The 17,971-nt window shown below is 40.3% G+C and overlaps 1 protein-coding gene across 7 annotated transcripts in view; it reads left to right on the top strand.

Annotated features, from left to right (window-relative positions):
- dennd4c (DENN/MADD domain containing 4C) overlaps nt 1–17,971 on the top strand; it is a 152,962-nt gene that overhangs the window by 33,220 nt on the left and 101,771 nt on the right. For all 7 annotated transcript variants that reach the window (XM_043719121.2, XM_043719156.2, XM_043719146.2 and 4 more), the window contains one exon: nt 10,918–11,233. In XM_043719121.2, coding sequence (XP_043575056.2) covers nt 10,929–11,233 — 305 coding nt within the window. In that variant the 5' untranslated portion in view covers nt 10,918–10,928. The remainder of the gene's footprint in view (nt 1–10,917; nt 11,234–17,971) is intronic.

Genomic DNA, 17,971 nt, shown 5'->3' with positions numbered 1-17,971 from the left:
TAGAAAGTGGTGGTAAGCTGCCCTCTCGAACTGCTGCAGTCCAGACATGCTGTCGGTTGATCCATAATGCCCTGACAGAGGGAATTCCAGAATTTTGACCTAGTGACAGTGAAAAAAAATGGCAATGTATTTTTAAGTAAGGATGGTGAGTGACTTAGAGGGGAACTTAGAGGTAGTGGTGTTCCCATGTTTCTGCTGTCCTTCTCCTCGCTGGAAGGCGTCATGGCACATGTTGGAAGGTGTTGCCTGAGGAACTTGGGTATATTTCTGCAGTACACAGTGATGCTACAGAGCGTTGGTGGAGGAGGAAGTTGATGTTTGTAAATGTGCCAGTAGCATAGGATGCTTTGTTCTGGATGTTGTCAAGCTGCCTGAGTGGTGTTGGAGCTGCACCCATCCAGGCAAATAGGGAGCATTCACCTGACTTGGGCCTTGTAGATGGTGGACAGGCTATGGGGAGTCAAGACAGGTGTTACTTGCCACAATATTTCTAAGCTCTGACTACTTAAGGTAGGAATAAACAGCATTATATTTTTGAGGGTCTTGAGCCTCTGGAACCCCGTTCCTAAAAAGGCAGTGTAAACAAATCCTTAGAATATTAAGGCAGAGATAGATGGATTCTTGGTAACGAAGCAGGTCAAAGGTCATAGTGGGTAGGCAGGAATGTGGAGTTATCAATCAGCCATGACCTTGTTTAGTGGTAGTGCAGGCTCATACGGACTGTGTTCTGAAATTACATTTTTGTACAATACTTTGACCTCTAACCTTGACACAACCAGTTGAAGATAGATCTTTAATTGAGTATATGCAGTGATTGCAGTTTACCAATGTGTTCGCATTTACTTTGTCCATTTGCTTGAGTTATTGTGGTTTACCAACAGAGAAAAAGGCCCTTCGGCCTGTTTATCTTCAGTTTGTCTCGGTGATAACTTCAGCTGACTTCCCGTAAAACTAGAGGTCAAAATCTCGAAGGCTTTGGCAAAATTCTGTTGTGAATAGAGTGGGTACTTGTAAATTGTCAAAAGGCCGTTTTCAACTTTGCTTGTACAGATAACAAAGCTACTACACATTTTTTATTACTTCAAAATCATCTATTTTTCTTCGTGGGAGAAATCCAGAAGTCTGCTTAAAATTGGTTTTGAACATGTCTCGATTAAAAATTGTGGTTTGAGGAGGTTTTTAAATAAACCCTGCATCATGGATTAACTTCTATGAATGTTTACCAAGCTGAAATGATCTCATTTCTCATTGAATGCGTAATAAAGTTGAGAAGCTACACAGCCAAACCATTAAACATTGTCTTAGTTAAGAAATATGAACTTTGTAATTATTGTACAAAAATTTTAAAAATTCTCTCATTTAAAGCAAGTTTGGTTGTACTTGCAGATCTACTGAGTTGTTTCATGCCCCTCTTTGCCTGGATCTGATCCATTGGTTGTGGGATTAACTTAATCACATGTTGATTCCACTATTGGGCATGTTTTGTTTCACCTGATTGGCACCTCATGTTAGATATTTCTGATATTGCTCCTGGCATTTCCCCTGCACTCAATGTGACCTTGAACAATGGTTTCCCAGTGATTCTTGCAAGGGGAACAGTAGATGCCTTGATCTGTGCTCTGGAGGCATAGGTTCAGGGTCATTGGAGGTCTTGGGTAGGCCAGTTGAAAATTGCCCAGTTAAATTCTGTCCATGACATGGAAAATGAATGGGTTTGAGTCAAAGGGAAATGATGTTTAACCAATTGTTTGGAGTTATTTGAAGAAATAACTTGTGCTTTGGATCAAGGGGAGCCAGTGGATGTATTGTGCTTAGATTTCAAGAATTGATAAGTTGCCATATCAAATGTTATTGCAGAAATTTAAAGCTCATGGTGTTGGGAGTAACATGGGTATGTATAGAAGATTAGCTGGCTCCCAGGAAGCAGCAATGAGGAATAAATGGGTCTTTTTTTTGAGGTTGGTAGGATATCACAAGTGGTGTGCCATGGGTTGGTGCTGTGTTCTCAACTCTTCACAATTTATGGAAATGATTTGGATGAAGGAATTGTAGCTAAATCTGTTGTTAATAAAAGCTAGTAGGGAAAATGAGTTGCGAGGAGGGCTAAGGAGTGGGCAAAGATCTGGCAACTACAGTACAATGTGGGAAAGTGTGAAATATCCATTCTGGCGGAAAGAATAAAACGTTGCATGTTATCTAAATGGTGCCAGGATGTAAAGAGATCTGGGTGTTCTGGTGCATGAATCACAGAAGGTACAGCAAATACTCAGGAAAGCTAACAGAATGTTATGTTTTAGTTTGTTGCAAAGAGAATTTGATTGCATAGTAGGAAGGTTATACTTCAGTTATGCTGGGCATTGGTGAGGCTGCATCTGGAGGACTGTGTTTAGTCTTGACACAGGAGGGTGTTAATGCATTTGAAATAGTTCAGAGAAAATTTACTATGCGAATGCTTAAAATGAGCAAATTGACTTCTGAGGAAAGGCAAGGCCTGCACCCTCTGAAATTTAGTTGCAGAGATGCATTAGTTGAAACGTATCAGATCCTGAGAGGAATGGACTGGGTGGATGAGCACAGGATGTGGGAGATCATGTCAGATTAGCTTGATTAAATTTTTCAGAGGTGACCAAGTGTGTAGAAGGCCATGTATTTGCAGTTGACTTGAACTTGAGCAAGACTTTTAAGGTCCCTTAGGGAGACTGATAGTGAAGGTAACAGCCTCTGAATTCGAAGGAATTTGGGATAATTGGATACAGAAATGGTGAAGTGGCAGGAAGCACAGGGTGATGGTTGAGGGTTGGTTTTGTGACAGGAAACCTGTGTCCATTGGTGTCCCACAAGGATCACTGTTGGAATCCTTGCTGTTTATGGTATATAGGTGGTTTAGACGAATGTAGGGTAGTTGATCAGGAAGTTTGTGGATGGTAAATAGTGAGCATGATAGCTTTTGATTACAGGAGGATAGAGATAGGCTGTAAGGTAGGCTTACGAGTGGCAAATGGAATTCATTCCAGATAAGTGTGAGGTGATCCACTTGGGTAGGACAAAGAAGGTAAGGGAATACATGATGAACCCTGGGAAATATCGAGGGTCCAAGGTACTTTGACGTGCATGTTCATCACTCTCTTAAGGTAATGGGACAGGTATATCAAGTGATTTAGAAGGCACATGGGATATTTGTCATAATTAAGTGAGGCATGGAGTTTAAAAGCAGGGATGTTATTTCACAGCCACAGTATTGTCTGTGTAGTTCTGGAATCCACATTTTCGAGAGATGTGATTGCACTGTTGGGGCTGCAGAGTAGATTTACCCAAGATGTTGCCTGGGCTGAAGAGTTTTAGTTATGAAGAGACATTGGACAAAGTGAGTGTTTTTCTTTGATATGAAGGAATCTGAGGATGGGACATGATTGAGATGTATAAAACCATGAAGGGCATAGAGAGGGTCGACAGGAAGAAATTTCTCCCTTCTTGGAGCGATAATGGCCAGTGAGCATAGATTTCAAGCGATTGGGTATGAAGTTGAGAGGGAGGTGAGGAAAAGTCCAGAGTGTGTTGCAAATCTGGAATTCTGCCCATCAAGAGAGAGAAATCCTCATAATTCTTAAATATTTTGAAATCCATTTGCAGTGCCAATGCATAAGAGCCTGTGGGCCAAGTGCTGGAAGGTGGGATTAGAATAGTTAGGTGGTTGTTTTTGACTGACACAAACTTGATGGGCCAAAGGTCCTTTTTTCTGTGCTGTAGATCTCTAACTCTGATTCTCCTGGTGGGAGGATCTAGAACTAGGGGTTGTAATTTCAAAACAAGGAGTCACCTACTTAAGCCAGGACTGAGGGAGAAAAAGATTTTCTTTCTCTCTGAGACAATGCTTCAAAAGGCAGAGAGTGCAGAATTTTTTCATTATTTTAAAGGCTGAGGTAAATATATCTTACTTGTATTCAAGAATCTAAGTCCAGAATTAGGCCACTCAGTCCATTGAGTTCTGCTCTGCCGTTTGATCATTTCTCAACTCCATTCTCCTGCCTTAACCCTGTAACCCTTGTTCCCCTTAGTAAGACCCGATCTGTCTCTATCTTAAATGCACTCAATGACTTGGCCTCCACAGCCCTCTGCAGCAATGACTGCACTGCAACACCACCCCATGGCTGAAGGAATTCCTCCTCATCTCAGTTCTAAAAGGTCATCTGTACACTTTGAGGCTGTGCCCCCGGTTCCTTGTCTCTCCAACTGGTGGAAACACCTTCTCCATGTCCACTGTATCCAGGCCTCCTGGTATCCTGTCAGCTACAATCAAATCCCCCTCATCCTTCTAAACTCTGAGTACAGATCCAGAGCCCCCAACCGTTCCTCATATGACAAGCCCTTCAGCCCTGGGATCATAGTTGTGAATACCTCGAGACCCTCTCCAGTGCTAGCACATGCTTCTTTAGATACGGGATCCAAAACTGCTGACGAGCCTACATAGCCTCAGCAGTACACCTCTACTCTTGTATTCTAGCCCTTTTGAAATGAATGCCAACATGGCAATTGCCTTCCTCACGGCCAACTGAACCTGCATATTAACCTGAAGAGAATTCTGAACTAGGACTCCCAAGTTCCTTTGTGTTTCACATTTCTGAAGCCTTTCCCAGTGTAGAAAATAATTTACACCTCTTCCTTCCAAAATCAACATCACTTTGTCATGTTGTATTCCATCTCCCACTTAGTTGCCCACTCCCCTAGCATGTCCAAATCCTTCAGGAGCCTCCCCATTTCCTCAAAGCTATCTGTCCCTCCATTGACCACCTGTGTCATCTGCAACAATGCCCTCAGTTCCATCATCCAAGATGATTAATGTATAATGTCACTAGTGTGGTCCCAAGACAGATCCCTATGGAATTCCAATAGTCGTCAACTGCCATCCTGAAAAAGACCCCTTTGTCACTACTTTCAGCTTTGAGTCAGTCAATCCTCTATCCATGCCAACACCTTACCCAAACACCATGTGTCCTATGTCAAAGGCCTTCTTGAACTCTGAACATGTCACATGGGCTCTCCTTTGTCATACTTGCTCATCAATTCCTCAAAGAATGCTAACAGACTTTTCAGGCCTGATCTCGCCTAGGCAAAGTTGTGCTGACTCCACCCTATTCTATCATGCACTTCCGAGTACTCTGCAGTCTTATCCTTAACAACTGGGTGGAATAACTGGCCCATAGTTTCCTCTCCCTCCCTTCTTAAACAGGAGTGTTACGTTTGCCACTTTGCAGTCTACTGGACCCTCCATGGCTTCGATGAGGAGTCCAATACCAAGGAGATAAAGATTATCGGGATTAGTGGGAACAGAGTTGAAGTTAAAATCAGATTGGCCGTGATCTTATTTAATGGCTGAGTGGCTTACTCTTCTTCCTTATTTGTATGTTTGAATCTGCACTAGTACCTCCTTGTCAATGTAAAATTTTGGCATGACTCCTGTTAGTAGCTTGGGACATTTGACCATGTTAGAGATACAGCATAAATTTAAGTTGTTGAATAGTCACTGCATAAGTGTGAAATGTAGCAATTTTGTAATTACATCTTTCTCTCCACAACATTTGTGTCTCCATGTCAATGTTAATTTTGTACACTTATGAAACAATGCCACTGCCAAGTACGTAGTTGCTGGATCTGATCTAAATGAAATGTAAACACATTACTTAAATTTAATAGATCAGGAGTAATTCCTTAATTTTCAAACTGTACAAAATTCTTAAATTTGTCTTGGGTCAGAATGTCTGAATTTGAACAAGTTGCTACACAAGTGTATGCTCATGTCAGTTCTTGTTTCTTGTCATATAATATTAAATCAATGTATGTGGCTTGCATTCTTTACGAAGACAAAAATTCTGGAGAAAATGGTTTGGACATCATTTGTTTGGAACCTTTCTGATATGGCACTTTCAGTTTACTCGCGATCCATTCCATTAAAATTGTTACATCTTTCCTAAACATTGGCATAACTAAGGTAAAAGTCTTTTATTTAAAAAGCATGCAAAAATGTCTGCATTGAAGCAACTGAAATGAAGAAAACCACTTAGTCAGTAGTTGATGACTCATTGGGAAAATAAATTGCAAGGGACAGAATTTACAGCGTACTTTTTCCAAGTAAGGAAAACTCCTTTAAACGAGCTGTGTGCCTTGTTAGTTGCAGCTAATTGGCTGCAAAGCTGTTGTTTTTTTTAAAGTTTACTTCCTCTGAGGTCCATTTGCACAAGCGCACTTGAACCTGTGACATCACCTCAACTCTTCATGCTAACTGAAAATATCCAAATTCTCCAAACAAAATATTTCTGTTTTAAAGTAAGCATAGTAGTAAAAGCAGGCTCTGTTAAATTACACACACATTGTTCTCTTACCCATTGTGACTAAAGTGATTGTGTGTGTGTGTGTGTGTGTGTCAATTGAAAATAAAATATATTATCACTCTCAAATAGAGTGAAACAGTTATAGTTGACAGAAGTTTCATGTTTTTTATGACAACTGTTTGATGTCATCTGTGAGAGAACTACTCAAGTGCTCATAATCATTTCAGAATTTTGACCATGTACTTGTAAACAAAGTAAAACACAAAAATATAAAATAAAACAATGCTTTTCTGCTGTTTCTTTCTGAGAGAAGCCAATGTAATTTTGGATTGAGCGTCTAAGTCATTCTTCTAAGAAAGGCAGAGATTCTCCAGATTAAGTATACCAGTATAAAATGTGGTACGATGGCTTCCAGTGAAACAACAGGAAGTAGCAAATGCTCAGCATGCATCAATACTTCCTGTGATGTTTAACTGTTGAACTAGTTTCTATCATTATTTTATATTAGGTTTCCTCCTCCTTGCCTTGAAAATATTTGGCACAGACTAAAAGGCACATTGAATTTATTATGTTTGTAAGAAATGTGACATAAGACTAAAGTGACCAAAGTGCACTCATTTGACGTGCATTCAATCAGGATGAATGAGATGGCCAGCCAATCCCAACTTAAATTAAAGCAAAAAAGTGCTGATAATACTCACTAAGTTGGATCACACTGTGGAAAGGGAAATGGTTAAGAACATGCAAAATGCGCAAGCGTGAACTCTTGAGCCCTTCTAGCATGCTGGTTAATTCAATTGATCTTCTATCTCATGCATGCTTGCCAAGCTCTCCTTATTTATTGACTCCGAGTAACCAAAACTGATTTGGACTCTGCTTAGTCATGGAATATTTTCAAATCAGCCATTGGCAGTCTGTGACGTAGTGTTCTAAATGTTCACAACTCTTTGGGTTCTTGCTCTACCCTCACTTATAAAGTGGCAGATCTCTTATTCTGAGACTGAGCCCAAGGTTTAGACTTCTGTCCAGGTAAAACCTTGCTGCATCTGTCAGATTGAACACGTGAAGAATTTTGTTTCAGTTATATCATCATGATGTCTGCAGTGATATGAATATGTTACCATTCCTCTTCTGAAGTATAGGAAATCTAATAAACTTGTTGTGCCTCTATTGGATTGCTTTGCACATTACCCCAAAAGTAGTTATTAAATGATGACATGGAAAGCCAAATGCTTGGAAATCAAATACTGTTTGCCCCATCGAAATGTTACAGATTTGTATTGACATTAAAAATTCACACAAGACCAGGTTATAGTCCAACAGGTTTATTTGGAAGCATTAGCTTTCGGAGGACTGCTCCTTCATCAGGTGGTTGTGGAGTATATACCACAAGTGAAGCACTAGCTTTCGAAGCAGTGCTCTGAATGCTAGTGCTTCCAAATAAACTTGTTACACTGTCACCTGATGTTTTATGATTTTTTTTTAACTTTGTACACCCCAGTCCAACAACAGAATCTCAAAATCATTGTGTTTATGTGGCATTTTAACCTAATGCACGATGTCCTTTAAAGAAATGTGCATGAAACTCAATTTACATCCATCAGATTTAGGCATTTGGAAAACAGCTTGACCAGAGGCAGATTTTAAGAAGAAATGAGGAAGTGCCAATTTTGACTTTGGGGCCGAGACAGCTAAACATTCAATCACTGGTATTGAAAGAAGAATGCACAAAAGAGGCACAGTCTAAAGAATGCAGGACAGGAGGAAGTTAACATATTTGAAAATTAGCATGAGCTTTTCAAAATTGATTCACTGCGAGACCAGGAGCAAATGCAGTGAAGTTGATGCGAGTAAGGTGAACAGGATGCTGTGAGAGTTTATGTATAGATATTAGTGTTTTAGTCAGCTGAAATTTATGAGTGTGCAAGGTCTAACGCCAGCTGGAAGAGCATTAGAGTAGTTTAACTCTAGCAATAACTGAGGCCTGGATAAAGGTTTCCATTGCCGATGGACCTTGAGGCAATGCTACACAGGTACAAGTCGGTAACTGGGGTGTTAGGACCTGGGGTAAGGAGGCTATATTGGACAGCTAGATTTTTGGTCATTGAATATTTAATGTTGGGCATGTATTAAGAAGATTAGATGGTGAAGGGGTCAGACCTTTACCAGTTAGAAGAAGAAAGTGAGGACTGCAGATGCAGGAGATCAGAGTCAGAAAGTGTGGCGCTGGAAAAGCACACAAGATCGGGCAGCATCCGAGGAGCAGGACAGTCGATGTTTCTGAGAAAAACTGTTCATCAGGAATGCCTTCATTCGGGCTTATGTTCGAATCGTCGACTCTTCTGATGCTGCCTGACCTGTTACACTTTTCCAACACCACACTTTTGACTTTACCAGTTAGACAATGCTTTCACTGAGGATTTATGAAGATCTGGAATTGGTACTGTCAGGTACATTTGGGTGATTTCCCCAAATTAGTCAATAGTCAGGAATATCCCTTGATGCAACAAGCCAATGAGATAGATAGAAGTAAATTTGTTTTGAGAGGAGCTTCTGAACAGGTTGATTATGAAAGGCATATTTTAAATAAAACATAAAGATTTCTTTGGCTTGGGAAGGCTTTAGCAAGAGAAATTTGTGCATGTGTAGTCTATCTTTGCAGACTATGTTCGAGCCAAGTGTTTTGCAGTGACTTTACTGGATCAGTTGTGCAGAAGTTTTTAGAAGGACTGAACTGAAAATTGTCAAAATTCAGTACAGTTTTTACATAACTTTGTTACAAGGTAAGAGAACCCATATCAATATCATCAGCTACTAGGTGCTTCGAGCTTGCACTTCAGTGAGATTCACCTTGCTGCCTTCTCTTCTCCACTCCTCCCCCCCACCCCCGCAATAATCTTTCCACCTTTAACTTATCAAGAATCTGTCTGCCTTCACCTTAAAGTATTATTAGTTTAATCTGTTTCCTGTCACTTAACTGTTTTCCTGTGGTGTCACTTATACTTTTTTATCCATTTGGGTATTAGTTGTTTGCATCTGAACTCCAACTGGTTCTCTGTCACCTCTTTTGCCCTTTTCAACTGATGCTGATCTTGAGACTGTTAGATTTCTTAGAAAAAAATGAAATGAGTACTTTCTTCCTCCATGAAATTCTTAGGTTTGCACTTTTTTCCAGCTCACTCCATCAAAAGGTGTTTGAGGATTGATGTATTTCAATCAATTAACAAAATTTGACCTTAGTTAACATTTTAAAGGTGATTCTGTTCTGAAAAGTTTATTTTTGATCTTTCTTGACTTGACCAATTCCTCTGAACTAAATTTTACACCACTGTCCCCCACCCCTCTCAATTTTGCATGCCTTGCTAAGATGTCTTCTGAGTTCTCAAGAATCTATTTCATCTTGTCTACAGAGTAAACTGAAATAGACACAGCTATATATTTGGACAAAGTGAGGACTGCAGATGCTGGAGATCAGAGCTGAAAAATGTGTTGCTGGAAAAGCGCAGCAGGTCAGGCAGCATTCAAGGAGCAGGTGAATCGAGGTTTCGGGCATAAGCCTTTCCTGAAGAAGGGCTTATGCCTGACGTGTCGATTCTCCTGCTCCTTGGATGCTGCCTGACCTGCTGCGCTTTTCCAGCAACACATTTTACAGCTATATATTTGTGGACAACTCTTACAAATATTAGGTAATGGGGAGGTCCTGTGTATTAACTTTATTGGTCAGGGCAGCCTTTGGTCTGTTGTCAGTTTCTGGTGAGTTACCTAATCTAGGGTAGAATGGCCTCTGTTCTACAGTTGCTAGCTCAGGAAGGGAATGTAGACTGGTCTAGACTGTAGACTCTGCCATGTCTTAGTGGTATTTTCACTGGACAGTTCGTCTCGAGACCAAGGTAAATGGTCTAGGCACCCAGGTTTGAATCCTGTCATGGCAGATGGTGGAATTTAAATTCAATGAAAATCTGGAGTTGAGAGTTTAATGATGGCCATGAATCAATTGTTGGAAATGCCCAGTTGGCTCACTGACTCCTTTTTAGGGAATTAAATCTACCATTGTTACCTGGTCTGGCCTATAGACCCAATATGGGTGACTCCTGACTGCCCTCTGGGCATTTAGGACAGGCAATAAATGCTGGCCTAACCAGTGATGCCCATATCTGATGAATGTATAAAACTTTGTTGGAAGCTCAATTTACGGTTTTAATGTCGCTAGAAACAAAACAGGTGCAAGAGTAGGCCATTCAGCCCATCAAGCCTATGCCACCATTGTTAAATTGGATGTCCTCAAACTTTGACATTTAATTGTCACCCATATTATTAATTACGGTCACTTGGAGGGGAACGTTTTACTGGAATAAAGTGAAAATAGATTAGATGCTCAGGACATGAGAGATGATTTGTCAAGTAACTTTTGGCAGGGATTAATGACATCACATTGAAAACAGACAACGTTAATTGCACCATAAAGAATTTAGATTTTAAAAGCTAAGAGTTGCCAGGTTCATCTGAAATGATAGAAATTATATATACATGTTGTGCTGTCTACTCATGTATTATGAAGAATTGCTAAGTTTCTACTCTGATCCTCTCTTAGGAACACCAGCCATGATTGAAGATAAAGGCCCCAGGGTTAGTGACTACTTTGTAGTCGCAGGCCTAACTGACACATCTACACCATTGGAAGAAGAAATCACTATATCGGAGACTAAATCAACAGGACCAAAAGCACCAATAATAGACCTTGCTGTCATAATCAAATCGGCAGGAGAAAATGTACCAGAAGGTTACACTTGCATTGAGACTACTCCTACGGGACTTCAGGCAAACTTGAATTTTGGGAGCTTGAAAAGCCCAGAAATGCATCTTTGCTACAAAAGGGGGCGTGACAAACCGCCTCTGATTGATATTGGGTAAGTTAGTTAATATTCAAAGGTGGTTGGGAGAAGAAGGGTCAAGAAAATAATACATCATTACAATGTGTTTAGTTTAGTCTGCAATTGTGTGTAATTTATTAGTCACTAAGTGGCTTATTGCAGTTCTTGGTAGCCAACTAAAATTTTACCTTCACTGTATAAACTCTGGAAACAGCAACATGTCATCAGAGGGCAGGTTAGTGTTTTTTAATGAAATAATTGCAGTGATGTGGTGCAGAGTTGGGCACATTGACATACTTGATTTCTTTTCTCGTGGATGTCTTGATCTGAGTTAATTGTACCATTTGAAATGCAAAGTGGAGGCACAAACTCTGTTTCAGTAGTTATAAATCACTCAACACTAGGTTATCCTGCTGGTTTGGGCTATAACCTGGTGTTGTGTGATTTTTAACTTTGTACACCTCAGTCAACATGTTGTGCTGTCTACTCATGTATTGTGAAGAATTGCTAAGTTTCTACTCTGATCCTCTCTTAGGAACACTGGCACCTGTCTCAGTAGGGAGATCTGAAAATGAGTCTGTGCTTTCACACCATCTGCAGGCAATTGCTTGCCAATGTTCATGTTATCGGGGAATCACCATACCCCAGTCTTAACTTTAAGTATGATGTATTTCTCATGTTGCTACTTTTTGAAAGCTAGAAAAAGTGATTGAATATTTGTATAAATTGTATTGAGCCCACCATGCTCACGTGGGGACTGATTGTATTTCCTGGCTTATTGTCCCTTCCGTCTGTCTGTTCTCGTCTTCTCCAAACCCATTTGAGTCAGGTATGCGTCTTTGTGTCTTCAAAATGTAAATTGTTTTAGGTTGTTGAAATCAAATTTGATTAACTGCACTTGTATTTTTCACTCAAACCTAGAATGTTGTGTATTCCTGCATAGTCTGCTTCTGATAAGGTGCTAAATTGTGCACAGGTTTTGTCCATTGCTTGATGCAAACTGAAGTGAATTTTACATTATTTCACCTTTAACTTACCATAATTCAGCTCTTGCGATGAAATTGACCAGTGGCACTTCAGGAAAAACAGCTGTTTTTATTTCATTCTCACTAAACCCTTCATTAGGTGATGCACTTGTTTAGTAAAGTTATCTTGTTTAGTAAAATTACCTGTCCATTAAGCTTAAAACCACAATACACAGGGAAATCATTAATTTCCTAAACACCAGAGCATTTAAATTGGCACAAGACAGTAGGCATGTTCTGGGTAATCTGGGCAATAAATGGCGTTGTTTGCGAATCCTATCAGATCGAATGGAACCAGGGAAATGGTGAGGAAAGAGATCAATCTGAGACTGGTACAGTTGAGAAAAGAAATGAGCCAAACAGTCAGGGCAGGCAGGGGACAAAGCAGAGAACAAGGTAGGACTGATAAATTAACCTGCATTTATTTCAATGCAAGAGGCCTCACAGGGAAGGCAGATTGACTCCAGGGCATGGTTCGGAACATGGGACTGGGACATCATAGCAATTACAGAAACATGGCTCAAGGATGGACAGGACTGGCAACTTAAAGTTCCAGGATACAAATGCTGCAGGAAGGACAGAAAAGGAAGCACGAGAGGAGGGGGAGTGGCATTTTTGATAAGGGATAACATTATAGCTGTGCTGAGGGAGGATATTCCCGGAAATACACCCAGGGAAGTTATTTGGGTGGAACTGAGAAATAAGAAAGGGATGATCTTAATGGGATTGTATTATGCACCCCCTCATAGTCAGCAGGAATTTGAAAAACAAATTTGTAAGGAGATCTCAGTTTTCTGTAAGAATAATAGGGTGGTTATGGTAGGGGATTTTAACTTTCTAAACATAGACTGGAACTGCCATAGTGTTAAGAATTTAGATGGAGAGGAATTTAAGTGTGTACAAGAACATTTTCTGATTCAATATGTGGATGTACTTGCAAGAGAAGGTGCAAAATTTGACCTACTCTTGGGAAATGAGGCAGGGCAGGTGACTGAGGTGTCAGTGGGGGAGCACTTTGGGCCAGTGACCATAATTTTATTTGTTTTAAAATAGTGATGGAAAACAATAGTGGATCTAAAAGTTGAAATGATAAGTTCTAAATTGGAGAAAGGCCAATTTTGACGGTGTTAGGCAAGACCTTTCAACAGCTGACTGGGGGTAGATGTTCGCAGGTAAAGAAAGGGACAGCTGGAAAATGGGAAGCCTTCAGAAAAGAGATAAGACCCAGAGACAAGATATTCCTGTTCGGGTGAAAGGAAAGGCTTGTAGGCATAGGGAATGCTGGATGACGAAAGAAGTTGAGGGTTTGGTTAAGAAAACGAAGAAAGCATATGTCAGGTATAGACAGGATAGATCAAGTGACTCCTGAGAAGAGTATAAAGAAAGTAGGAGTATTCTTAATGGGAAATCAGGAGGTCAAAAAGGGGACATGAGATAGCTTTGCAAATAAAATTGAGAATCCAAAGGGTTTTTACGATTACATTAAGGACAAAAGGGGAACTAGGGAACGAATCGGGCCCCTCAGCAAGACGGCAAAATCAGCAATGCGGCCTCAGTGTGGAGCCGCAGGAGGCGGGGAGATAGTAAACAAGTATTTTGCATCAGTGTTTACTCTGGAAAAGGACATGGAAGATATAGAATGTAGGGAAATAGATGGTGACATCTTGAAAAATGTCCATATTACAGAGGAGGAAGTGCTGGATGTCTTGAAATGCATAAAAGTAGATAAATCCCCAGGACCTGATCAGGTGTACCCTAGAACTCAGTGGGAAGCGAGGGAAGTGATTAATGCAACCCTTGCTGAGAGATTTGTTTAATTGATAATCACAGATGAGGTGCTGGAAGACTGGGAAGTTGGCTAACGTGGTGCCACTGTTCAAGAAAGGTGTTAAGGACAAGCCAGGGAACTATAGACCAGTGAGCCTGATGTCGTTGGTGGGCATGTTGTTGGAGGGAATCCTGAGGGACAGGATGTACATGTATTTGGAAAGGCAAGGACTGATTAGGGATAGTCAACATGGCTTTTTGCGTGGGAAATCATGTCTCACAAACTTCTTCAAAAACTCAATCAAGTAGCAAAGAGGATTGATGAGGGGAGAGCGATATGGACCTCAGTAAGGCGTTTGACAAGATTCCCTATGGTAGACTGATTAGCAAGTTAGATCTCACGGGATGCAGGGAGAACTAGCCGTTTGGATACATAACTGGCTCAAAGGTAGAAGACAGAGGGTGATGGTGGCCTGTGACTTGTGGAGTGTCACAGTGATCTGTGCTGGGTCCACTACTTTTCATCATTTATATAAATGATTTGGATGCGAGCATAAAGAGGTACAGTTAGTAAGTTTGCAGATGATGCCAAAATTGGAGATGTAGTGGACAGCGAAGAGGGTTACCTCAGATTACAACAGGATCTTGACCAGATGGGCCAATGGGCTAAGGAGTGGCAGATGGAGTTTAATTTAGATAAATGTGTGGTTCTGCATTTTGGGAATCCATATCTTAGCAGGACTTAGACACTTACTGTTAAGGTCCTGGGGGTGTTGATAAACAAAGAGATCTTGGATTACGGGTTCATAGCTCCTTGAAAGTGGAGTTGCAGGTAGGTGGAATAGTGGCGAAGGTGTCTGGTATGCTTTCCTTTTATTGGTCAGAGTATTGAGAACAGGAGTTGGAAGGTCATGTTACGACTGCATAGGATATTTGTTCGGTCACTGTTGGAATATTGCATGAAATTCTGGTCTCCTTCCTATCGGAAAGATGTTGTGAAACTTGAAAGGGTTTAGAGAAGATTTACAAGGATGTTGCCAGGGTTGGAGGATTTGAGCTATAGGGAGATATTGAATAGGCTGGAGCTGTTTTCCCTGGAGTGTTGGAGGTTGAGGGGTTACATTACCGAAGTTTATAAAATCATGAAGGGCATGGATAGGATAACTAGACAAAGTCTTTTCGCTGGGGTCAGGGCGTCCAGATCTAAAAGGCATAGGTTTAGGGTAAGAGGGGAAAGATATAAAAGAAACGTAAGGGGCAACCTTTTCACAGAGAGTGGTCCGCGTGTGGGATGAGCTCCCAGAGAAAGTGGTGGACGCTGGTACAATTGCAACATTGAAAAGGCATCTGGATGGGTATATGAATAAGGACGGGTTTGGAGGGGTATGGGCCAAGTGCTGGCAGGTGGGACTGGACTGGATTTAGTTGGGATATTTGGTCGGCATGGATGAGTTAGACCGAAGGGTCTGTTTCCGTGCTGTACATCTCTATAACTCTAAATTTGTTTTATCAAAAATATAGGTGATGTGCAGTTTTGCCCAAAGCCACCAACCCAAAAGCAGATTCAAGAGCCTAGTGAGCACACAGTTTAATGATTACATGTTTGTTTCTAATGTGGTCAATACACCTCACATAATTCACAGTATGTGAGAAGCTTCTAAGTATAATGATGTATCGTCTATGTAATAACAAGGATAGTTAAGTTGTGTCTGTGATTGTTAAATATGGGGAGTGTTTATTGTTACTCAGGAATTAGTCTGTAATAGTTTAACTTTTTCTGGGTAGATATTTTACTTAATTTTATCAGAACCGTTCTCCGTATCCAAATTAAATGGAGACTTTTCAGGGATCCTACTGTTAAAGGATTGCCCAGTGGAGTATTAAATTTCCAGGCAATTCCTTCAGAGTCTACTATAATGGGGAGTCTGCAGTGTCCTCCTGTAAAACTCCCATCTGCAATGACACAATAACTATGATCAATAGAAATTCTGCCCCTAAGTTGACAAACAGTAAAAGAAGCTGCCTTTTCTTTGGTGTCCTGGAGTTATAATTCGCACCTTAGTGGATAGGTTTTGGCCTGGGTCCTTGTCCCTTGGTCAACCAGATCGTTGGTTTACCTCTGGCCAGAACTAGTGAATAGTCAGAATCTGTCATCTGAAGGTTATAAGAAATAGGAGCAGGAATGGGCCTTTTGATCTCTTGTGCGTTCTTCACTACAGAGGACTTGATTGATCTGTTTGTGGCTTTAACAGCACTTGCTTACTTGTCCCCCGTAACTTTTACTTTCCTTGTCACTCACATGCCCTTCTCCATTATCCAACTTGATTTTGAAATTAAAAGACAACTTAAAGTGTGTAGCCTCCCATTCCTAACAATGCAGTGAGGATTTTTGCTCCGAAAACTCTTCAACAATTCCAGATCCCCATTACCCTTTGAGTGAAAATAAATCTGCATTAACTCTCCTCCAATCATTCAACTAATTACATTAAATCTAGACCTTCTAGTTATTGACATCCCTGTTAAGGGAAACAGATTCTTCCTATTCACAAGGGGACTCAAACTTCAAATACCTCAATCAAATCTCCCATTAATTTGTACTGTTTGAAAGAAAATAATAGCTTTTCCAACTTTTTCAATTCCAACAGCTAAATTTATCCGTTGCTGTAACACCTTTTGTAAATATCCTCAATCTCTCCTCAAGTGTGATGATCTCCTACCCAGAATATGATGACCAGAACTGCAAGCAGTATTCTAGATGCAGTGTTTTGTATCATTCTGACCTTAGCATTCTGCAATTGTAGTCTGTCTCAGCTAGTAAAGTAACTGAATGCATTCCCTCAGTTGTTTTGATTGCATTTGAATTGTCATTTTTCTGATTTGCATCAAATATACACCCCCCTACCTTAAATGGAGACCATTATAATTGCATGCAAAGCAAGATCCTTGTCCTCAGCTCTTTTCATATGATCAGAAGTTTGTAATTTGCTTCACAGATAATGGATTATTTGTGAAATATTGATCCTTTATACTTCACTAAATTCCTGTGCGTGTGGCTGCGTACCATAAATCTGTGGTTTCAAAACTTCTTGGTTGAAGTATGAATTTTCAAATTGCTCAAATTTATCAACTGAATTGTAAAAACATTAATGATCCAAGCAAATGTAGACTATTCATTCGGCTGATGACTAATCTGATTTTGGTATTAACTCACTCCTCTGCCTGGCTGCAATAGCCTTCAACTGCCTTGGCCATCCAAAATCTATTTAACTCACTGTCTCTGCCTTATCTAACCCCCTTAGAACCTTATTTTTTTTTAAAAAATCGCCTTTCATTGTTTAAAAGTGCAGTAGATGTACAGTCAACTTACTCAAGTTTTATTCGCAAGGTACTCAATTTATCACACTAATCAACCAAGTGAATGTTTGCTGAACAAGTTCCAATGTAAAAAAAAAATCGCTCCTTCAGGAGACCAAAACTGAACTCACATTGTACCTGTGGCCTTGTCATAGTCCTGTACAAGCAAAGCAGGGCTTCCTTAGTTTTATACCCTGTCCCCTTTGCAATTGAGTCAATATTCTTTTTCCCTTCCTAATTATTTGCTGTATGCTCTTGATTTGGAACTGTATCACTGTTCCTTCACTGTCATTGGGTCGGAATGCTGGAAATCCCGATCAGCAGTGTTGGCGTACTTAACCCTCCATTGACTGCAGCAGCAAATAATGCAGATCACAACCCTTCCCAGCACATTTTGATGACCAAACAATGCTGGTCTATCCAGCAATACCCTTATTCTCTGAAAGAAGAGAACATTATAGACCCATCTTGTAGATTTTTCTCCAAACACTTAACCTGTCATATTCTTTTGCAGATTCTATCACAATTTGCTTTCCTACCTGTGTTCATAAGAAAATGTTTGCATTTCAGTTGATCCTTTGTTCAAATCATTCATGCTCATCAAAAATAGTTAAGAACCCAGCACTAA

The sequence above is a fragment of the Chiloscyllium plagiosum genome, unplaced genomic scaffold, assembly GCF_037043375.1.
Source record: "Chiloscyllium plagiosum isolate Xiang-an unplaced genomic scaffold, Cpla_swu_hap1 HiC_scaffold_2, whole genome shotgun sequence".
Classification (NCBI taxonomy): domain Eukaryota; kingdom Metazoa; phylum Chordata; class Chondrichthyes; order Orectolobiformes; family Hemiscylliidae; genus Chiloscyllium; species Chiloscyllium plagiosum.
Note: the sequence above shows the minus strand (reverse complement) of the source record. Positions and strands in the feature narration are given on the sequence as shown.